The 24,932-nt window shown below is 39.6% G+C and overlaps 1 protein-coding gene across 1 annotated transcript in view; it reads left to right on the forward strand.

Annotated features, from left to right (window-relative positions):
• LOC128738051 (ecdysone-induced protein 75B-like) overlaps positions 1-24,932 on the forward strand; it is a 134,197-nt gene that overhangs the window by 51,425 nt on the left and 57,840 nt on the right. The window contains exon 3 of the mRNA XM_053832870.1: positions 20,784-20,872. Coding sequence (XP_053688845.1) covers positions 20,784-20,872 — 89 coding nt within the window. The remainder of the gene's footprint in view (positions 1-20,783; positions 20,873-24,932) is intronic.

Here is a 24,932-nt window from a genome sequence, read left to right on the forward strand (position 1 = left end):
TGAGCATCGGAGAATAAGAGAGAAAGCAAGAGCGCCCGAAAGTGGGGAGCGTAAGCGTGAACGGAGTGAACTGTTTCTCTCTCGCGCCCGGTGTGACATATCGTAGCGTAGTAAACGGCCGATTTCAAGTGCAGGCGCTGAACTTGAAACGGGACGTTGACGTTTGTTGCGGCTGTTGAACGCTGCTGGCCTGCTCGCGAGCGCTCTCGCTTTGCCATCTCTGTACGACTGATTGTATTCCTCGTCGCATAAGATAGTGTACAAAAAAAAAATAGCAAACCGTGCGCCTTGGCATTCACGAGACGTTCACCTCTCGGGACATTCTTCCTGATTTGCAACCCAGCTGCTACATTGAACGACCAAATCCAATTACATATTACTTTCGGTCGCACGCTCACATGTATAGTCGTCGTAAAAACAACGGTTCATTGACGGGTATGACACATAAGAGGAGGGAAGAAATGATAACAAGTGCGGTTCGTATTAACCTGCGTTTGTAGTTACTTTATCTTTCCAAATTTTTGCTACCTTTGCTTTGGGGTTGTCAAACTCGTTGAAGGTTTGAAATGTCAAGGAACCGCCTATCGGTTGCTACGATTGTTATTGCAGATTCGAAGGCAACTAGATTGAAACTAGATAAGAATTAAAGAGAGAAGTTAACAGGAAGTCCGGATCACAGTATTTTCGGGTACAGATTGACCGAACCTTGGAGAGTTCGTTGGCGCTCTGTATGTGAGCGTCTGTTTTTTCGCGAATGACTGATAAAACTGGCGGTGTTATTGGCAGATTATTCTCACCAAGGTGAGTCGTTGTCAGAGCGGTGCCATCAAAATTCCAACAATTATTATTAATCCCGGTTGAAGGTCGACCGTCTTCTGTCACGAACAAGTCAGAGACGGAAGTCAGAATTGCACTGGCAAATTTCAGGGTTGCTCTGCTCATTTGATTAGGGAGGTGGATTAAACTTTATTTTGTTTGTCCTTTTTTCAAATTTTGAACAGTTATTTAATTATTTTTCATTAATACTTTTTCACATAAAAAAAATTTCTTAAAACTTTTCCAACAAAAGATTTCACCGTTCACTCCTATCTCATTATATATAGAGGGCATTATAACAATCACCCCATAAATATTGCATACTTGAGATGAAAACAAAGCCGGTTCGAAATCAACACAATAAAAACTAACTTTCGCTTTCCATTATCTCCGGATTGATTTCGATTGTATTTCTGCTAAACTGCTGCACTTGCTGTCAACAATTCGGCTATTGATGGTGAAAGCGCCCTCTCGCGTTTTTGTTGATGCACATCGGAAAAATTAACAAAATTCGGCAATTTCGCTGGCGCGAAGTTCGGTGACCTTTTCCCCGTGCGCTTCCACTACGGTGGTAGCACCGCCGTTTAAAACTAGGTGAAAGTGGATCCATTTCACACGCACAGTACTGGCGGCGTTACTGGTCGCGTACAAAATAATGCAAGCCACCCCAGAAGAGGCCATTCAACTCTGTCACAATAAACGAGCATAGCAATAGGCAGCAGTAGCAGCAGCAGCAGCAGCATAGCGAAAAAAGCACCACCACTTCTTTCGGTGGTAAACTTTCACAAAGGCGAATCCCTCCCCACCCTTCGGAACGGTTCAATCCCTCGTCGGCCTGCTCCGATCGCGAGTTGTTTTTACATCACCTTACAAAACAGACCTAACCGAACGCAGTTCAATAGACTCTCCGACACTTGGTGCATCTAATCTCGTTTTTCCTCCTCCGCTTTGCTTCGGCTTCGTCGCTTGCTGTGGTGACCATTTAGCTATGCTTTGAATTTTCCTCTTCCCGCTGCCGGCCACCGAAATACTTACTCTCTCCGATGGCGATGCGATGGTAGCAATGCTGCAAGTCAATGACCTCCTACTCCACTGTTCGTTCATTGTTGTTCGTTCGGCTCGACATCACTCTCACTTTCGTTTTCCTTCGACTGACTTCCCTTGTGCTTCCCTGGCCCCGAGCATCTTTCGTCTAACCGCTCAGCAGGACTTAAACCTGAAATCAGTCTCCTGTAACTCTGCGACATTGCTCGTTATGATGAGTCACGTGGCAACAAGGGAAGGAAGGAAAGGGAAAAACGAACCCCAGCCAGAAGCTGCCAAACGCCTACTACTCTTTGACTTTTAACGAAGGCGAAGTGCAAGCGCTCTGCAGAAAAATGGCATCGCCGGCCGCCGATCGACGGGGCTAATGTACCACAACAACAATTCGTGAAGGGTCGATAGACTGACTGTACGCAAAGCGGGAGAGAAGAAAAAATAAAATAATCAAACACTGGTTAGGGTTTCATGGTTGGAGTCCTACATTTTTGTGCTAAGAATCGAGGAAGGGAAAGCCGCCTATCGACGACGTTCGAAAGAAACGAACGGCTAGCTGGCTGAGGTAGGGCATTGAACTTTCACGGAAAAAAAAAAGAAAACTCTTGGTAGGACAGAAAAGTCGACATTGAAATCACTTGATAGACGGTGGAAATTTTCCACAGCCCTGCAGGGCTTTTGAATTAAATCATTTCGATGGGTAATTGGCAAAGGAGACCATTGTAATCAATTCTGGAACCTAACAGTTTGAATACAAATTTTATTTGGTTTAGCAGTTTGGTTAAAAAGAAGCGTATGCAATGCATAGTACAATTGCAAAGCAGAAATAATATTTTTAACTGATTTTGACTTATGTAGTTGTGATCGTGAGAAGTACACGCTTTACAATAGAACAAAAGACTTTAAAAGATATTATCCCTTGGAAAGGTCACCAAGAAAGTGTCGAAACGTCAGAAAAACATCAGAATTTCGTTGAGATAATTTACAAACAAAATTAAGTTTTTCGGCCCAAGCCTATGCTATAGTGAATTTTTTAACTAAACTGAACTAAACTAAAACTCTATAAATTGATGAATAAGAAAAAACTACAAGGTATACAGCCCTAAGGGTTGTACGAAAGGGTGACGTAGGACTATATCAGAACATTAGACCAAAGACTAATGTAAACTGCATTTCTGGCATATGTATGTTCATAAGAATCTGTGAGTGCCATTGTTTAAGTGAAATATTCGAAATATTCACATTCAATTCATCATTGAATGCAATGGTGGCTTTCAATTGAGACATACAGATTTCTTTAAAAAATCACTTGTATGCATCATTAAGGTTGAAATAGTAATGAATGACCAGCCCACAGATTATTGGATTAAATGTGATTATGCGTAGCTTGGCATGTTTCAATAATCTTACTTTAACTCGCTTGTGGCCTTCAAAAGGGCCATTGGCACAAATAACATTAAAGCCAAAGCACGTTCATCGCAAATATGACGTGCCTTTTCTTTTGACATGAATGGCAACAGGCACGTAAGTTAGCGGCATCGATTCACTGTCTCTTCCTCCGGGAGGTTTTACTAGTTTACTTTCACAGCTTTCCGCTTGTTACATAGCAGAAAATATGGCACATACGCAAAAATTTATCTTTTATTTTTTATCTCATATATGCAAGTCCTTATCCTACCACAGGGGTGAGGGGTCACAAACCATCATAAAATAAATTCATGCCTCCAATAACCTCCACATGCCAAATTTGGTTCCATTTACTCGATTAGTTCCCGAGTTACTAGGACATTTGTGTTTCATTTGTATAGGAGCCCCCCCTCTTACGCCCTCCATAAAATTGCTTCTTACTCCTTCCATAAAATTGCTGGTCATTTTATCTATCCAACGACATATAAATTGTTCAGTTTCGTTCAGTAGTTTAGTAGTTATTACCATTTGAAATCTTTCATTCAACCGTTACACTTCTATTTTCGTTTTCACAAAGTGCTACCCAGTCCCAGTATAGTAAACAAAGACGTAGCCCTACGTCAAAATAAGTTTAGAATATTTTTCATGAGATAGAGAACATAGTTTTCCAACTATTTTCCTAGTTTTCCACCGCAGTTGAAACTTTGTAAAAACTTTTCCTGATATCATTTATCCTGGATTGCTCCGAAATCAAAAATTTTGGGGAAATAGGAGGCCTCGATTTTTTGAAAATTATCTTCGTTCATAAGCCCATTAACTATCTGAAATTAACATAGAAGGAAAATTTCCAACTTAACTCTACTATTTATATTTATTCGTGACAGATACGTATTTCGCCTATACGACTTGCAGATTTCATCAGTGTCTGTTTTCGAACTGACACTGACGAACCCTGCAAGTCGTGGACGAAACACGTATCTGTCACAAAAAAGTATAAATAGTAGAATTTAATTGAACGGTTTTTTTTTAAATTTAATTTCAGGTTTGGTATTCTACTAAGACGCTCCAAAAACTCCAAAGCCATTAACTATGCTATTGAAATTTTAGAACCCTTTGACACATTTTACACAATTAGAAAAATTCTGTCATCTATGGTGGTAGTACAAAATTCGTCTCAAACTGCATATCAAAAATTATCTTCCAATCAATTGAATCAATGAAATATCTTTAAATTCTGAGGCTGAATTATAGAAATGCAAAATTCAACGTTCCTCTGTTTGGTTTTCGGATTTATAAGGTGTTCTTAGGATACACCCTAAGTTACGCATCTGAACGTATTATATCATAAAAATTATTAAAGATAGAGCTTTCAAACTTTCAACACATTAAAACCATGCTGCTATCCAACTTGAAGGATTATAGAATGTTTTTTTCTCGATGTAATCAAGTCTCTAGCTTCTCTACGATAAAAATAAAGTGCTATGTTTGATTGAAAATGACAAAAAAACAAACGCATTTAAAATAGATTATAACTAAAATGTACCCAGAGACGTAGCGAGTAGAATCAATTTGCTTAAAATTACTACGTTTCATGTTATTCACCTGGACCAATGTTATTCGAATTAATCATACGCTTTTCAGCTGATCCCGAGGTACGACGCTGGTCTAACAAACTAGTCGTCCTATGTTAGAATCTGGGAGAGACTGTTTAGAGTCAATAGGATCGCAGCACTAACTCCGGACTTTCCCGTACCCGTACTTTCCGTTTGTAGCCCAATTTTCCTAGCCGAACTCTCTAGTCTGAGTTGACTACAATTGCCTCTCATTTTGATGCCCGTTGCCTGGATCACATCTTCAATAGCGACGTTAAATAATATACAGGACAGTTCATCACCTTTACGTAATTATCTGTGCGATTCCAGAGGACTCCAGAGTGCCTCCGAAACTCGCAATTAGCACATCACTCGCTCCAGAGTAGCTTTGATCCGCCGCGTTAGTTAGTCCGAAAACCATTCTCCTGCATTATCTGCCACAGCCGTTCGCGCTCGACTGTATCGTATACCACTCTAAAATCTACACGTGGGCATGTTGTATTTCCGGTATTTCTGGAGAGTAATTACGGCAATTCGTTTCACTCCGGTAGTTTCTCCTCCTATTAAATCCTAGAAATTATTCAATGAAGTGCTGTTGCAAGTGGTTGCTTACCATTTTTGCAGAATCTTTCCAGCAGCTCTATTATTCTTCAGCTAGCGGAGTCCCTACGAGATCGGAAACTGGAATACTGATTTTGAAAAACTACTTCACCTATCGATCACCTGACACCCGAATGTGATCAGATTTACCTCTTGGTCTTTATACGTATCTGGTTAAGTGGTGTATCCTTTACGAGATTGGATACTCATAGAACTTGTGCGTGTGATTAGCCCTTTCTATTTGTTCTAGTTCTTCACGATCTCTGTCCCTCTTCTGGTACTTTTACCTCCTCAGGATCACGGTAAGCTTTTACCCGAATTATCTCTCGTGATGATGCTTAAATAGTTTTTCTAAGCTTTTTTTCCACTCCGTTGCTTGCTGGTATTTCCCATCAAACCACCCATTTCGTGCACTCGGGATTTCTTCGCTTAGGACCAGGGTTGCGCGTTCATTGACGGCCGAGCGTATTCTGTCTCATTCGTCCTTTCATCTACTGTTGGGTACTCTTACCACTGCGTCCAGTATTTTAAACTATTGTAGTATGCCCCGTTTATTTCTTTCAATGTTCGCTTCAAGCTTACATATCACTTCTTAAGGAAGCGATAGGCTGGTAGCTGGAGCGAGACAGGTGCCAATCAGAAATGACTTGGTTTATGAACCTTGTTACCCCGATCGGCGACGCAAACTATATCTCCTTTTTTTGAGATACTGCAGTGTGGTGGACGCTCATGATTGAAATGGTTCAGCGCGACGCGGATCGGTTATGCTGTATAAGCGTAAACGGACTGTACCGCGTCGAACGGTGACAATTATACGCTGACACAGCGCATAGCGTAAAACGTACGACACATAGCATAGGAAGAAATATTTCAGTACAATATAGTCGAGAACGACACGTTACGAGGACCACATCTAGTATTCTTACTCCAAACCGAACCGCCATATCCCAAGAATATTGCATGGCGATCCTCGCCAGTATGCAGTGAAAGCGAGTTTCGATACGGTTAAATTTTCTGATTCACGCGTTGGAGATGCCCAAGTTAAAAAAAAAAGTGGTCGAGTTTTGTTCCGGAAGTTATAGTTTCAGAAATTGTGCAATGAAAAACGTCCTTGTTGGTTGCAAAGCGAAAAAGCACGCTTCGAACAGTGTTCTGGAAGAGACCACGTAATACGTGAATCGTAGAGTGAAAAAAAAAAAAAAAAAAAAAAAAAAAAAAAAAAAAAAAAAAAAAAAAAAAAAAAAAAAAAAAAAAAAAAAAAGTGTAGTGCTGTCCCAAGTAGCTTCCACGTTGCATTCGTACATCGACATACATTCTACGGATAAAAGTGCTGACTCAGTTGTACAACTGGAAATGATTTCAATCAACCAGACGATGACTGCGAGAGAAAATTTCGTTCGATGATTCCAGCTTCGGATGGATGGAAAATTTCACACTAGCGAGATATGGGAAATTTCGGCTGCTGCGGGGAAAAAATGTCAAATGTGATGACCATAGAACATCTCAAATATAACCAGAGAAATAATTGGGAAGTATCCATTAGTAAAAAAAGAAGAACATAAATTACTTTACAAAAAAAAAAAATTTTGTTTTAGGCACTATCACTGGAATGGAAGAATTTTTCAAAGCAGGAGATGCGTTAGGGAAATTACATGCTAATTTAAAAAAAACATGCCAATTATAAACCAGGCACTAAGGTAAGGAAAATAAAGGAAATCCAAACCATATTAGAAGAGCTAAAAAGGGCCGTAAACAAATGTAAAGCAATAGAGACTAAAGCCCAATTTAAAAGAAGATATCTACAACTAAAGTCTGTTGCTAGGCAGTGCTATAAGCTGCTTGGCTCAGTACCTGCTAACCTAGACGACACCTTAGCCCCTGAAGGCACTAAAGGGGGTGAGGGTGAAAATTCGAAAATACAAGATAACGAAGAAGACTCAGAGGAATCAAACGACGACGAGGAAGTTCTTCAAGAAGAATTTTCAGACTTCGAAGAAGAAGAACGCTACGAAATGGCGACCAAACTAGACCTTAGCTTGGCCATGAAGGTAGTCGACAGATATAATGGCGAACCATCGAAACTGTCCATATTTATTGAAACCGTCGAATTGCTGGAGGAATACTCCAACGGAGTTCCACCAGCAGACGTCCTGAAATTTTTAAAAACAAGACTAGTAGGCGCAGCCCACGGGGCAATCGATAATGCCCGAACAACCGCCGAGGCGTTTGATGCACTGAAAAGAAAATTTTCGGTGAAGATTACACCGAGAGCGGTGGAAAAGGAGATGGCATTGAAAAAACAACATTCTAAACAAATCGCAGAGTTCGGCGCGGACATAGAAAACCTGTCCGCTAAATTGGCAGCCGCACACGTTTCAATGGGAACTTTCCCAAGTGAGGCGGCAGCCCTAAATATTGTCGAACCTGTAGCGGTTCAGGCATTTGTCGAGGGATTGAAAGATCCCTCAACACAATTTTTCGTAAAAGCACGGAATCCGACATCGCTAAATAAAGCGATATCGGATGCGTTGGAGTGCCAAAGTACTCCAAAAACTGAAAATAGTTTAGAAAATATGATGGCACTATGGTGCACATCAGGAAGAACGCCCTATAGGGGCAACGATCGAAATAATTGGAGAAGCCGAGGAAGCTCTAGAGGTCGTGGTGGTTACCGAGGAAACACTAGGTACCGTGGTAGGGGTACACAACACAATAACAACTATGGTTATAACAATAACCACCAAACCAACCAAACCTACCGAGGAAATAACAGTCGCGGGAGGAACAACGGACATGTGGCACATATGGCCGAACCTCAGCAACGACAACAACAGCAACAACAAACACAACAACAGCAACAACAACAACCTGTAGAAGAGGCACATTTAATCGATCTTTTTCGTTAATTTTAGTGCGAAGAAGGCTCTCAGAGCAAAATTTAAATTATTTGGCAGAGTAATAGAACTCATAATTGACAGTGGAGCATCTTGTTGTATTCTGGACAAAAGATGTCTTCCCGAATTTATCAATATCAATAATTCACACACATTAGAAATCAGTGGTGTAAACGGAATAACCCGTACTCTGGGATCCGTTGACACTTTTGTGGGGTACAAGTCTGTGGAATATCCCATTAAATTTAATATTATAGAGAGCTTGCCGGATGCAGTTAACGGCTTGATTGGCACAGATTTTTTGAGAGAATTTGGAGCCATTGTTGATTTTGTGGGTATGGAGATGAGATTGCAACAACCAAAAACTGAAACATGCTACATTATACCGGCTCGTACTGAGGTGGTAAGGTACGTTGATACCGGTGTGACGGGTACTTGTGTGGTACTACAACAAGAAATAATGCCGCATGTTTTCATAGCAAATTCAATATCAGTTCCAAAAGAAGGGAAATTACCCGTAAGAATTATTAATATAGCAAATAAGGAAATTTGCATTGAAACAAAAAATATTGAAACAAAGGATCTAAGGGATTACAATGTGGTAGGAAAAATTAAACTGCCAAAATACGATACTAATAGAGCAAGTAAACTTTTAAATGAGTTGAACTTGAAACATTTGACAAAACAAGATCAGGCAGAGATGCAGAGGCTATGCTTAAAATACGCTGATGTGTTTTGCTTGAAAGACGACAAATTAACAGTAACGGATAAGTACACATCCAGTATTAAAATAAAGGATGGCACAACTCCAATATTTTCTAAACAATATCGCCTTCCCCTGGCGCAAAAAAGGGAAATAAATGACCAGATTGATAGGATGATGTCAGATGGAGTCATTGAAAAGACTAGTTCCGATTGGAATAGCCCAATTTTACTAGTGCCAAAAAAGTCGGCGAATGACAAAAAGAAATGGAGGTTGGTTGTTGATTATCGGAAACTTAACAATGTTCTTGAGAACGATACATTTCCACTCCCAAATATAGAGGAGGTCATAGACTCATTGGCAGGAGCGAAGTACTTTTCGCATTTAGACTTGTCCCAAGGGTACTACCAATGCAATTTGAAGCAAGAGGATAGGCCACTAACAGCTTTCTCGACGTCGTCTGGACAATATCAGATGACAAGGCTTCCAATGGGACTAAAAATAAGCCCAGCATCATTTTCAAGACTAATGACCATAGCGATGGCAGGTCTTAATGGAGAGAAGTGTTTAGTATATTTGGATGATCTCATCATATTTGGTAGAAATCTAGAAGAGCATAACAAAAATCTCTCGAACGTTTTCCGAAGATTGCGAGAGGTAAATTTAAAACTAAACCCCGAAAAATGCAATTTTTTGCAAGAAAATTTAGTATACCTGGGACATTACATATCTGCTGAAGGCATCAGGCCTGATCCTGCTAAAATCGAAGCAGTGAAAAAATGGCCGATCCCTTCCACTGCGGATGAAGTCAAGCGATTCGTTGCTTTCGCAAATTACTATCGGAAGCACATAAAAGACTTTGCTAGGCTTTGCACACCGTTAAACAAGTTGACCAGAAAGGGTGTAAAGTTTGAATGGAGTAGCGAATGCCACAACTCATTCGAGAATTTAAAACAATGTTTTATAAATCCACCAGTACTGGATTACCCGGATCTAACGGAGACCAACAAATTCAACTTACATACGGATGCGTCTGGATATGCGATTGGTGCTGTGCTATCTAATAGCAACGGCAAACCGGTTGCATATGCCAGCAAGACTCTGAATAAAGCCGAATCAAATTACAGTACGATAGAAAAGGAGTTATTAGCTATGGTGTGGGCTATCAAGCATTTTCGACCATACCTGTATGGAAGAAGATTTGAAGTCTACAGTGACCATAGACCATTAGTTTACCTTTTTACTTTAGCTGACCCCTCCAGCAGATTAACAAAATTCAGGTTAGCTTTAGAAGAATATGATTTTGAAGTAACTTTCAGGAAAGGAAGCGAGAATGTGATAGCGGACGCGTTGTCACGCATTTCGATTCAAGACCTGAAAACACTTCATGGAAAAACTGTTCTAGTCGTTACCAGAGCTTCGAAACTTAAAGGCGAAAAAGCGAATGACGATAGGACTGATCAACCTTCGTCTAAACAAGACAAATACGTTAAAATGGTAATGAAAGATAACATAAAAAGCATGCAAATCTCCACAGATGTAATTGAAATTCCCCTCAAAAGGACACAAATTGACCTACGGGCAATGTTGTCGAAGGTGGCGGAATATTCAAAAATTAATAATATAAAATATATAATCATCAAAAATAATAAGGAGACATATGACGTCATTAAAAAATATGAAGAACTACAGATATATGGTCGACCATCATCAGTAAAAACATTACCAATTTTAATAAAAATCGGAGAGCAAATAGAAGAAGTAACAGACGAAAGGTCAAAGCTTTTAATACTAAACGACTACCATATATTACCGACAGCGGGACATGCGGGTATTAGACGCACACTTGCAACTATAAGCAAAAGATATTTTTGGAAAAACATGAAATGCGATGTAGAGAATTTCATTAAAAAATGCAAGCAATGCCAGATATCAAAAGTTGGAAGATGCGGAAAAACTCCAATGATCATTACGACAACAGCAAGCACAGCATTTGAAAAAATCTACGTAGATTTGGTTGGTCCTTTGATACCTACCAATGGATACGAATATATACTAACAACGCAATGCGAGTTAACAAAATTTATAACCGCAACACCGATACCTAACAAGTCAACAGAGACAGTAGCTAAAGCATTCGTGGAGCATGTTATTTTAAAATATGGTGTTCCACAACGAATTGCGTCGGATAGAGGAACAGAGTTTATGTCGAGTTTGTTTACATCCATTGCCAAATTATTGAATATTCAAAAACTAAATTCTACAGCTTACCATCATGAAACTATAGGTTCTTTGGAGAACACACACAAATGTTTAGGAAACTTTTTACGCATCTATTGTAACGAAAAATTATTTTCTTGGGTACATTGGATACCATTTTACACATTCGCATATAACAATACCGTTCACACTAACACTGGATACACACCTTTTTATTTAGTATTCGGAAAAAATAGTAACATGCCTTCAAATTTAACAAATGATAATCCAGTGCCTATTTATGACATAGACAACTATAGCAAGCAATTGACGTTAAAGTTACAAGTATGCCATCAAGAAATAAGAGAAAACCTTCTTTCTAGCAAGATGAAAAGAACAATGAAAAATAACTTAAACATTGTACCAAAATGTTATAACAAAGATGACTTAGTCCTAATTAAAAATGAAATAGGTAAAAAATTGGACAATAAATTTATAGGTCCATACAGAGTAGTAGAGGACATAGACTCAAATATAAGGGTAGAGATCAATGGTAAAGAGGATATAATACATAAAAATAGAATAAAAAGTTATAAGGAATGAATATAATAATACATATAATTTGAAACAATAGGACGTGTGGTGGACGATTGTTTCATAATGAGTTCTTTCAAATTACATGGGAATAATACGCATTATATAAATCCTAGTTCATATTTACTTGTTTAGTTTAAAAATTCTTAACTATAGATAACAATTTTTAAAAAAATGTAAATAGGGCGTGTGGTGGACGCTCATGATTGAAATGGTTCAGCGCGACGCGGATCGGTTATGCTGTATAAGCGTAAACGGACTGTACCGCGTCGAACGGTGACAATTATACGCTGACACAGCGCATAGCGTAAAACGTACGACACATAGCATAGGAAGAAATATTTCAGTACAATATAGTCGAGAACGACACGTTACGAGGACCACATCTAGTATTCTTACTCCAAACCGAACCGCCATATCCCAAGAATATTGCAGCAGTGTGCGGGCTATTTGTGCTTCACAGTTGCAGAGTAAGTGTTCCGAGGTTAAATATCATCTTGTACGAAACCGAGATTCCGAAGATATTTACTTAGACAATGTCCTGTCACAAGACCGGTAAGCATGCTGAGATCTCTGTTATTGAGACTCAGCAAGTTTTGAATAACCTTAATACTCGATGTTACAGATTTTTTTAGATAGTTTGAGCGATTGTACGGCCATCCAATTGACCATGACTGTTCGGCTCTCCCATCTGTCGACTCACTACAAGTCGGCGTGTTGTGGATAGACGAGGAACAGGATCATTCAGGTCCTCCTTAGGTGTTTCTTCCCTATTCTTCTCTCTACCTCCTTCGTTTCATTGTTTTTCGGCAGGGAGAGGATGCTCGGTAAGAAATGGTCCACTGCATCAGTGACCGGCTTAATGTAGTAAGGGCAAATTAACACGCGCAGCGCGCCTTGGATTAGGGGTTTACCCATTCAAGTCTTTACGTAATAGCCATGGATAACAGCTATTAAAACCAACCAACCACCATATCATTTGCAGGCGGAGTTCGTCCTTTTTTAGCGTAGCTTTTAAGGGAGTGCCAATGATTTGTGATGGTTTAGATTGTTTCTTGGTGGCTAATTGCTCAGAGACTAATAAAGAAATGAAAATTTCCGGCGATGATCTACGGTAAATCAGCAAACATCTGACTGACTGATTAGCTCAAGACGGAACCCGTGTACTATTCGTTTGATTATTTCGTTTAACATTCGTCCTGTTATCTAACTGCCAGCATTTAAGTGTGTCGGCATTTAGAGATACAGTACAGAACCAGACACTCCCCAGCCACAACGATCTTAATTTTCATTCAAATTTCTTTAAGGAAATGCCTTAACAACTTCAAAGGCAATACCACCCACGTATGTTGATGTTGGTCATCGCCGGACTTTGTTGGTTCCACACAAAACTTTGTTGCAGCCGGAGCTGGTGGCTGCCTGGTGATGACTGTGACTCCGGCAAGTTTCGCCATCTTCCATTCGGTCGCCGGCACTCGGTCAAAGACCTTATGGTAGTAAGCAGCCAGTGTGCCACGACAGTCTGCCGTTTATTGAACGAATAAAAAAGCACCAGCAGCGCAAGAAAGGCAACATAAACCGCGTGCCGCGGAGCGGCTGTAGCACCCCTTGCACAATTCGGAAAGTAAAACTTTTACTTTTCACTTTCGTTTGCGGACTCTGTGTGCCTATTTTATTTTTGTGTTGCAATGATTTTTTTCGCGCTTTCCACCGACTGCACGACGACGGCTCCGGTAGGGTAAGCACGTGGACAACGAAACAGGAGAGTAACGACACCAATGCTTTGACTGGAGGCGGTGGCGGATGACTTTTGGGTTTACCAACAATGACAACGATGGCTGGCTGTCGAGATGAAATTGTGTGAAACATAATAAACAGAAAGAGTCGTTCAAGCAAACACAGAAAAAACAGTAACTTTTAATTGTTTCATAATTGGTTTTTCGTCGTTTGGGCAGGAAACAGAAAAAAAACTAATTTCAATAGTTTGGTGTCAGTAACCTGATACCGGCTCGGCTGGTACGAATACGAATTAAGTTAAACGATCGGTAGAGCATTGACTTGGCTAGCAAGCAAGCAATGAACTTTTCGAAAGATTTTATGGGAGATGGTGAAAACGGTAGGGGAAACTTACCGCATGAGTGAAGACCAATATTTAACCCAGTGATACGAAAATTTAACGCGCATTGCAAAATTTCACTTTTTTTATGTGCGTGTCGTTATTGTTTTCTCCTTCAGGCCAGCCTACCGGCGCTGCCGGCTCGAATCAAAAAGGGAACTGAACTATATCGAATTTTGATCGGGCAACATGATAGCAGGAGTGAAAGTAACGAGCGAGGCATACGAACGAAAATGAAGATGCGCAGTGCTCAGTGTTTATTGAAAAATAATAATTCTAAACTGAGAAAAACAAAACTTGTTGTCTTAGTTCTACCATCCATTTATGATTGGTTCCAACACGCACTCTGCCTCTGAGGGTTAGGCTTTGCAGTAGCCATTTCGTACTTTGATTGAGCTTGCAAGTTGGAAGCAAAATTATTATCGGTAAGAATGATGATTAAAAACAAGATAAGCTGAAAATGATTTGACTTTGAATTTGTGTTGTAAATTGGTAAAATTACCAATTAATTTATTTGACAATAAATGCGATTTTAAGATCGTCATTTTATTGGATGACAGATTTGTCACGGAATCATCTTCCTGACATTCGACAGTATACCACTAACCCACATAATCGCACCCTAAATAAGAAATACACCCATTAAAAATCACTTTAATTCAATTGTTTCCTCCTCAATGGCTACTACTGCGTACTCTAACTAGTAGTAGTATAATAATGGCACCAACAGTAGAAGTCGTTAAAAAGACGCACCCGAAATCATAGCATAATGAGGCTGAGCAACAGTAGTCTAGCGAAGCTGGGAAAAGCGAAAGGATAGAAAGAGAGAGATAGAAACGGTCAGAGTAGCGGCCACTATTAGCAAACCGACGCCGTGTGCTGGTAGCATCGGTCGGGCTCGCGGTGCACAATCACCTGGTCTCATATTTATCACTCAATTAGCCACTGATCGACGCGATCCGCCGAACCACCACCGAAGGCAAGCGGAGTAGTAAGATCAGGAAGAACCGCCGAAGCCGAAGAAGACCGAGGCCAGAGAAAGTTGTTTATCGCAGCGGCGGAGCAGAGCGAGTTTTCGTTATATAAGCTTACATAACCTTCAACCGCCTGCTTTGTTCAAGCCGAGACACGAAGATTATATAAAAGCAGCACGCTAGCAGGCAGGCTAGGCGATAGAGAAGAAAGTCGAAAACAGAGGCTGTAAAAGAGCCTCGATCGTTTCGCTCGGGTTGGGCGCAAAGCTGGGATGAAGGTAGGCCGAGGAAAACTATAAATCTCGGAGTGATACGGATACCGCGTGAGCGATGAAAGAAAAGAATGGTGGGGAAGGCTGGTGGCTGCTACCAAGCAGACGAAGAAAAACCCAACAACGCTCATACCCGACGAATATTTTTGATTGCAAAGCCGAAGATATGAAACGAGATGGAGAGTTAATGGGGGAGGAGAAGGTGAATTTCTCCACTTTCTTTTCGATTTTTTACTTTCACCGGTTTTGTTTTTTTTCGATTGGGTAGGCCTACTTTGATCATAGACTGGCCGCCGCATCACACACACACAAATGCCCGGGGGCAGTGGAATGACCGAACTTTGGCAACCGCTGGCTGCCGTGCACTGATTGGTGCGCGGTGTATAATATGGGGGATGAGTTTTCACATTTTCGTGCGAATGTCATTGCATCCGCGTGACCTCGAGTAGTGAGAAGGCAGTGTGTGATAGAAGGGAGGAAGGGGTCCAAATTTTGTTTTATTTTTTTGCGATGGAAAGTGCAACCCCTGAAGAGTGAGTGGTTCATTGACTGCAAACGGCGGTGTTGAATCAGGTGGTAACGCTCTGCTTACGGTGACCGTGGAGCAACACAATTGAATACATCGAAGGCTCGGTGAAAGTGAATAGGATAATACGACAGACAAACAATCAAGCTTAAGGATTTAAAAGACAATCGACAGTTTTCGGAGGAAGAATCACATCCGAAAAGGGTCAACGGAAATGGTTTATTATGCAGTATAAATCAACTGTACCGGAAAATTTACATTTTGGCTCTGTAGAGTAAAAATTGTGTTCGGATTGCTATAGAGACTTCTTTTAGTTGTGGTTGTGAGATGAGATGAGATGGATTCAATTTTGACTTTAAAACAGCTACATCTACGAAAATCTACATCTGTATTCACAAAGCATAGATTCATTGGTGATTACAATTGAAATTAAATGTGGGGAATATATTCTATTGTTTGTAAAAACTTTATTCATCATTTTTTGTAAAAGGCATATTACTATTTCCTGTCATCTACTGTAACAAAAAATAACATGATTATTTTTTACTTCGAATTCTTCAGCACTATTTCTTTCGGATCATGTCTCATGCTTTAATTCTTTATTTTTCCGTCATTATCTGAATTTTATGACTTTTCTCTATTTCTTTATTCCTTTTGTTGTTCTCAATTAGCAATTATTTGTTCACAATAGTTAACAGTTAACAACAACAGTTAACAATAATTTGTGACTCTTTAATCTCTCTTATATATCGTTCTATAAACCTTATTATTCACTTTTGAATTCTTGTCACTTATTGCTTGTTAATGATTCTTCATTCTTTATTTCTTTGTCTTCATTCATTTTTCTTTGCGTCTTCCTTATCACCTTATCTCCAAATCTTTTTTCCCTTATTCTTTATTCCTGATTGTTTTTTCATTGCTGGTCTCAATGGCTCTAAAGATTGCATTCGACTAGCTTTCACGGTAGGAATTTACAAACAGATCAGAAGTTTTTTTCGGACTGAAACGTGCCAATTCCACTTACCACACTCACACACAACATGCAAAATGTACCATTAAACGAGGTAGCAAGCCCGAACCCGACCCGGGCTCGAAATTTTATTTTAAGTCAAACCCAAACCCGATCTGAACCTGAAATTTTTGTTTTTTCTGTCAAACCCGGTCCCGATCCGAACCCGAATTTTTCGTCGGAGCCCTATTTCGGAAGCAGTTTTTGGGCCCAAAAGCAGGGTTCTGTTTATAGAAATGTTATCACTGCATTCTTCTTGCCAATCTGAACACAGCGTATATATTTTCATGAACAAAATTTTTGTTTCAAACATAAAACTGCTTTTGAAATTTACAGAATCGATGACGACTAACTTCACCTTAGAGACACTTAAACTTACAACTATTCCGAGGCACAAAACTTTCTTGAAATCAGAATACAAACCAACAATTTTTTTTAATGTGGTTTTAACCAATTGGTCATTCACCATAACCAAGAATTTGTGACAGCAGACAATTCTAGTCTTCTGTCAGTGTTGGGGCACAGTTATGACATGATTCAACCAACGAATTCTGGCTATATATATTTCCTTTGAAAAAGGCCAAAACCGAAGGCCGAAACGTCAGGCAGTATAAAAAAGCCGTTTTCGATGTAAAACTGTCTGAAAAGCCGAAAATCCACAATGCTATATACAACTTTGGGTCCAAATTCGATCTAAATCTGAAAACACTAAACCATCTAAAAAGCAACCACCAGTCCAGTGTAGCTGATATCTGAGTCATACTAAATATGATTAAAGTAATATTTGTTTTATTAATTTATAATGTTAAAATAATACTTTTACACGAACTGATTGTGGAGATGGCCCGGTTTATCATTACCCAAACCCAAACCCGACCCGAACCCGGATTTATTTTTGACGCTAAGCCCGAACCCGACCTGAACCAGATTTTTTTTGGCGGCCAAACCCGAACCCGACGGGTTCGGGTTTTTTTCGGGTCTTGGGTCTGAGAACCTGAAACCCGACCATCTCTACAGTGGATAACATGAGAGTCAGTTTGAAAGGGGGATATAATGGCCATTGACCATAAGAAAGCTAAGGGATTACCCAAAAAAAACTACAGATTTACAAGTGGCTGAGAGACAGAAGGGCCCCGAATAAGGTCTGGCGATCAGTTAGCTACAGGATAAAACAATGAGCTTTTCATCTAAATATTTTCAATATCTAGTACCTATCAGGAAAGAAAAACTGGATATATTCGTACCGCCCAGCTAGCTTCGAGGAACCATGCTGGTCCTACAAACCAGTTTTCGTATGTACAGATCTCGGCTAGGAGGTGCTGTTTGAGTCAGCAGGATTGTTGCACGTCTCGTAATTGTGCTGTAATCTACTAACCGGCTGCGAAGTTTGTCCATAGAAAGGTCAGGTCTTAAAGACGTCTATACCCAAGGCTTTTTTGCCAGAAAAACAAAACGCCATGCGTCTTCATTGCATTATCGCAAACTAACTTCTTTTAAAATTCTTCTAAAACTAACAAAAATAACAAACAATCCATACACGAATTTTCATGGTATGTAAACGTTTACCCTCTAAAACATTAAGCAACAACCTTGCGGCTGCAGTGACCTCCTCTCTTTCTTAGAAAACTAGGATTAAAAAAAAGAGAAGCTCTCTGCAGCTGCAAGGCTACTGAGCCTGTCTGTACTGTATTGAGACTTTGGCATGGAATCCAACACTCTTCCTTTGCTTGCTTCGAAGCATCCACACTTTTCCTTCACAATGTATCCCGTTTACCAACAAAGAAGCCTCTTGTCAGGGCAAGTTATAAGAGTGTCATTGCTGTCAAATATGCAAATAGCTGTAAGAGTGTCGAAAGGAACTAGTAAGATGTGGAGGACGGTAATTGATATTTTAACTGGCTGTCCACATGTTAATTGAAAGACAATTATACTTAAAATCAGTCTATCGCAAAGAAGGGTGCTATCAACTATTTCGTGGAAATTGACGAATGTGAATCAGTCTTGTAAATGATAACCCAATAAAATAGTTATTTATTTTTTCGGTTTAACTGTAATTGAAAGCAAGCTCCGTAAGTAAGCTAGCATCGTCAACTGCATACCATTTTCAAGTCAGTTACCTAAAGTTGACTAGTGGTAAAAGTAATGCAAAAAGTGTCAAAATGCGAAATTATCGCCAATCATTCGAATAGGTGTAATTGTGGCCTTATAGTTTAACTCTTAGTGGAACTACCAACTTTAAGAAACTGTTAAAAATGATATACAGAGTACTGACATTTAGGATATTTAAACTTTACTTCATTTAGCACATGTACATAAATGTTTTGGGGCATTTATTACAATACAGTAAATTATAAATTTGCGTAACAAACTGCCGAGCATTTTCAAATTGTCAAGCATTGCCGAATTGTACCCGCATTCGTAGTCCTGAACGTGAACTCCTCGTTCGTTCCCCAAGGCACAAACCTCCATACTTTTTCTTATTCCTCAACATTTATTTCCTATATATATATATACCTAAATCTGATGTTCTTTAATGTCCTCATTTATAATTCCTTATTTAATTTTTTTTGTGCATTTTTATTATTATTTATTTGCTTTTCCCTACTTTTTGCTTCTTTCTTCGTTTCTTATTCCTTAGTTAATTAATTAATGCAATCTTAACAGTCGATCATGTAGTCGAAAATAAGATTAAATTTCAGAATTCCCGGTAACTGAATTAGATATTTTTCGAGTGTTATTTTTTCCAAAATCTCGCAAAACCTAGCACAGGACGTGCCAAAGTAAACGCGGCGTTGATCCAAAATTGGTTGGTTGAAACGGTCACTTTTTCAGTATTGTTGTTTTGTCTTGTGTATTTCTGTGTTTGTTGTTATTAATAAGTATATTTCAACTTTCAAAATGAAATGCGAAACATGATTTTCGTCGCACAATCTGCAGTGCGTTCCGGAGATGAAGTTCGACAAACGAAGTAATTCTGAAATTCAAGCAACAGTGGTGCAGAGTGTACGATGAATTTTCAATGGGGATGGCGGCAATAATAAAAAGAAGAGTAAGAAGCTAGGTGATACATCTTGTCTTAGCGCAAAACCAACATCTGTCTTATCATGACAAGTAACAGTTCGAGCATTTTCATGTGTTTCATGATCTGTTTTGGTTGCTAGAGCATTTCTATCTATGAAATCAAATTCACATATTTATGCAAGAAATTTAACAGAACAAATGCAAGGCATTTTTGAAAGTTCTGACGAGCCGACCATGTAATGTTATGCCTGAGACAAATACTTGCAGTTAGGTGTTTTATTTGCTAATTTATCCTCATAATTGAATTGGCCTGTAAAAATCGGAAGAATGTACAATTGAATTGCTGTCTGCCATTTTGCATTTTCATCTCGAATCTCGATACTAAGCAATGCTCCATCAAAGGAGCTCAGCACTTTATAATTTTTCCCCTGCGAAATTATTGTCAAGCTGCTGATTAGTCACTGTTTGGCGTTGCCATAGTGTCAACATATTTCGGTTTTTAACTTTTCAGTTATTTTGAATGAACATGAACAATTAAAACTTTTCAAGCAATAAAGAGCACCAGGACTGTGCATTTTCATGTCAAACTAAACTCAGCCTAGTTAGTGCCAAATTAACTCCCCAGCTAGCAAACAGGTTAGTTACCTCTAACTGCAGTGTTTCGCCCAAAAATTACCAACCAAAAAAAGGAGCCGTAAAAACAGCCTAAAAGGTGAAACCAACTTTCCAAGCCGAAGGCTACCGGAGTTTAACGACCCCAGGAAGGGGGCCATCGTTGAGCAAAAAAAAAAACAACAGAATCAGCCTCTACCTTCATCAAGCAACACTTAATACCTTACACCACACCCCACACCACACCACATCACACCGCATTGGCCGTAAGTTTCTTCGGAAACTTTCCGTTTTTCTTTTTTTCCCCGAACTTTGTGGTCTTTGAACTTGCTTTGAAATTGCAGCGAAAATTTAACCTTTCTCTCACTCATCTTTTTTCCGGTGTTCTCTCTCTTGTTTCGTCTTTACAGAGTTCGATGGAACCACCGTTCTGTGTCGTGTGTGCGGTGACAAAGCTTCCGGTTTCCATTACGGTGTGCATTCCTGCGAAGGTTGCAAGGTAAGTCAATCAACCAATTTTTTACTACTTCATACTTCATTGTGTACTATCAATTGAAGAGCAGCGTGTATAGTCAGTCGGTAGACAGGGAAAATCGGAAGATGAATGACCCGGCGTACCCTCGTTCAGTTGCTGGTGATGACCTTTCCGGCGAACCGTCGTTGGTAGAACAGTAGGCGCACATTCTGCCAACCGGTACAGCCGGGAAACGACGAACAGAACAGTGAAGTGGCGTAGAATTGAGCACATTGACCGACTGATGACAGGCGATGGTGGTGTTGCCGTCGTTGATGATGGCCTGGCTTGAATGCACCCGCCTATCGACGATGTCCGCCGGTGGTCGGTGTGGGTCGAGGAACGCAATCTGCCTCTATAGCATAGTGTATAGAGCGTTGCATAGGCCAAAGCCGGTCGATCGGTGGTCGGTCGGTGCACCGCAACGTCTCGAACAATAATCCTCTATCGAGCGCTATAAGAAGAGCGGTATGTTACAATGCAGGCGGTGGCATGCGAAGAATTATTAACACACAAAGCCGCCTGCCCGCGCCCGCCCCTTTGATGGCGATGATGGCGTGAAGCCGACGAGGTGAATGGTTGGAAGTACCCTTGAATGAATCACATTGCTGCCGCGTTGTTTTGAAACTGGCCTTTAGTCTCTTTTTTTCCCTTCGGTAGTTTGTTTACTGTTAAAGTTCTGATGATGACGATGAGCGACGACGACGACGACGGCGAGTTGCGTGTTGGAGAAGGAAAAAAAATCGAGGTTACGTATCGAGTAGCTTTTAGCCGCCGTGCCGTCGCTGCGGTTGTTGGGGAGGAAGCAACGAGTCTGCTGTGTGCGAGTGTGTCTGTGTGTGGTATAGTTTCTCCTACTTTGTTTAATCACAGTTTATTGACTTCTGTACGTAGGTTAGTGACCGGCCCCGGCCGGCGTGCTCCGTCGTTTCCAGGCAGTAAGCTTGAGCTGTGGCTCTTTTCTCAGTTTTTTATTCGTTTCTATGGTTTGTATGTGATTCGTTTGCTGCCTCATATGTGGAGAAGAGGAAACTCGACAGAAGCAAAAAATATAGTTTCTAGTCGAGAAGGAGGAAGTTTTGTAATGAAGGTTAGCTTCTGCAGACTTGCTTAATAGTGTTTTTCAATAGCTGATTACTGTTCAAGGATAGTTTTTCATGTTTCACCTGCATTGGTAAAATAAAAGCGCATATTTTGAATAAAATTTTGCAATTTACAAGAATGTCTCATTGAAAATATGACTACCAAGAGGAAAATAGCCTTTTGTTACACTAAGTTTGGTAATTTGTACCAACAAAGCAGTTCTACAACAATTACAGTACTTCGATGACGAAACTAGATCAAACCCCTTCGAAGTCTTTTATCTCTGAATACTATGCCATCGATCATGCCATAGCTAATATTACTTCTGCAAGGCTTCTTTAGCTATTCTGTTCCGCAGTGTTTTTGTCTTATGTCATCTCGGCTATAAAACGGTGTACCGTTATTGGCATCTTTGAAATTCATAAACAACTAGAAGACCCCAAAATCTATAAACGTAGAGCTTTGTTAAAGTTACATGATTTTTCAAGAAGAACTCCTTTAGTGGTATATTCAGCTGAAAATTGCATGCATAGTTTTGTATGAGGTTGCCTTTTACTAAAATTGTTACGCACTACAGAACCAATTTTCAATTATTTTTGAATTGCCATCCAGTATATCCCGCATTCATCTAGAACGTAGAACGTAAGTGCACCATTGAATTCTAATGTTAATGGTTACATGAGATCAATAGATATTAGTGAACAGCAACCAAATGCACCAAAAAGTGCAAATAAAAATTATATTTCATGAATAGTATGCAGTACTATTGTAAGGACAACTATGTGACAGTTTAAACGTATTTCGGACATAATATGTGTATGAGAGCCCCTCTCCCCCTTGGGGGAGGAATCTCGAACTACCATAGAAAAAATCCTGCCTTCGCAAACCCTTACATAGTAAATTTGGTTCCATTTGCTTGATTAGTTCTCGAATTATGCAGAAATTTTTGTTTCATTTGTATGGGAGCCCTCCTTCCAGAGGGAGGAGTCTCAAACCCCAATAGAAAAAAATCCTACATTTAAAAATCCTTCACATGCCCAATTTGGTTCTATTTGCTTGACTATTTCCAGGCTTCATTTTCAGTTTATTGCTCAGTAGATATGCTCATTTGATTGCAGCGCCTCAACGAAAAAGAATTCGAAAAAGTGTAAAAGATAATTGTAGAGTTAATTATTATCTGCATTATTGTTGAAGAAAGTATAGTTCTATCTTTTGCATTTACGGCGCTATGAGGCTGTTACCCCATTGGTAGCAAAAAGAGCGCTCATTTGGCTACCAACGGGGTAGCAATCGCATAGCGCCGTAAATAGAAAAGATAGAACTAGTGATGTCCGAAAATTTCAATTATTCGATTACCGATTAATCGGCGAGCGTTGTCTGCACTAATCGATTAATTCAACTATTCGTGCTAGTGGTATTCGATTAGAAATATTCGATAATTATTTTCATTAATTCGATTAATCGAACGATTATGAACGATTAGCGGCCATTATTCGGGGATTATCCGCATTCATATTATTTCCTTTAAACTATTCGATTAATTCAACTACTCGTGCTGGCAGTATTCGATTAAACATTATTCGAATATTTTTAAAGTTATTCGATTACTTGAATTAATCGAACGATTAACGGACATCACTAGATAGAACTATACATTCTTCAACAATAAGGTAGATAATAATTAGCTCTACAATTGTCCCTTACACTACTTTTTCGAATTCTGTTTATTTGAGGCGCTGTAGTCAAATGAGCATATTCTGAGCAAAAAACCGAGAACGAAGCCTGACTATTTCTCGAGTTAGGCAGAAATTTGTTTGTAAGGGAACCTTCCCTCTCCGAGGCATTATCCTTGATTATATTTGGAGAAAATTAGAACTTTCTTCAATTGAATCATTTCATGATACATTTGAGATTTGAATTAATTAGGCGCGCTTACTCTCAGCTTTCGTTATTGTTCTTTCCTCATTCTCCTTTGATCTATGATTTTTCCGTCCTTCGTCTTTTATTTTTCTTCGAGTAATTTTTCGGTTCGCTGGTTCGGTGGTTCGCTCTCTTTAATATCTGCCTGTCTGCCTGTATCTTTACATTGTCTTTTTGTCTATCTCCAGCGATTTGTTTTTTTTTTTCATTGTCTTTTATTGCGTTCCTGGTTGCTCTTAATTGCGTCTTTTTTGTCCTCAGTCTGTTTTGGCATTTTTTGTCTTTTCGCTGCCTCTTCGCCATCCTTTTGCCGTCTATTTACTGTCTGTTCTTCGTTCTTATGTTGTCTTTTCGTTACCGTTTTTGTTTTTTCGACGCGTTTCGGCGTCTTCTCATCATCTCTCTGTCTGATTTTTGTCGCCTTTTCATGGTAGTTTGGTCATCTTTACGTCACGTTCCCTTAGTCTGTTCGTCATTTTTTTCATTCCGTTTCTGCATTTTTCGTCGCCTTTTTCAACGGCTTTTTATCGTTGTTGTCGTGTGTTTTGTTGTTGTTTTGGCACCTTCATTTTGTCATCTCTCCATCGTTTTTGGATGTCTTTTCATCACCGTTTTGGCACCTTTTCTCGCTGTCCTGTTTATTTTGAAGACAATCAAACCTGTACAAAAGACGATCATTAAGACTGTTGCAGTGGCCTTTTAACCCAATGACCTTCCGGCACATAAAAAAGCAACCAAATTTTGTTTTTTTCTGTCGTGTCGTCGTTTTTTTGTTCTCTATATTCGTCGTCCGTTTTGCATGCTTTGTTGTTTTTTTGATTTTTCCTCGTTAATTTTTTGTAGTGTTTTCTGGTTTGGTTAGTTTCTTCTGCCATTTTGGTCGCAGTTTTGGCTTTTTTCGTCGTCATGTTCTTGGTTTTCGTCTTTTTTTCATCATTTTTTGCATGTTTTGTCGTGTTTTTCACGTTAAAGAACCGTCTTTTAATTTTTTTCTCTTTTATCACTATTTTCGCGTCTTTTCGTCGTCTCCGACATATTTTTA

Source organism: Sabethes cyaneus, chromosome 2, assembly GCF_943734655.1.
Source record: "Sabethes cyaneus chromosome 2, idSabCyanKW18_F2, whole genome shotgun sequence".
NCBI classification, from domain to species: Eukaryota; Metazoa; Arthropoda; class Insecta; order Diptera; family Culicidae; genus Sabethes; species Sabethes cyaneus.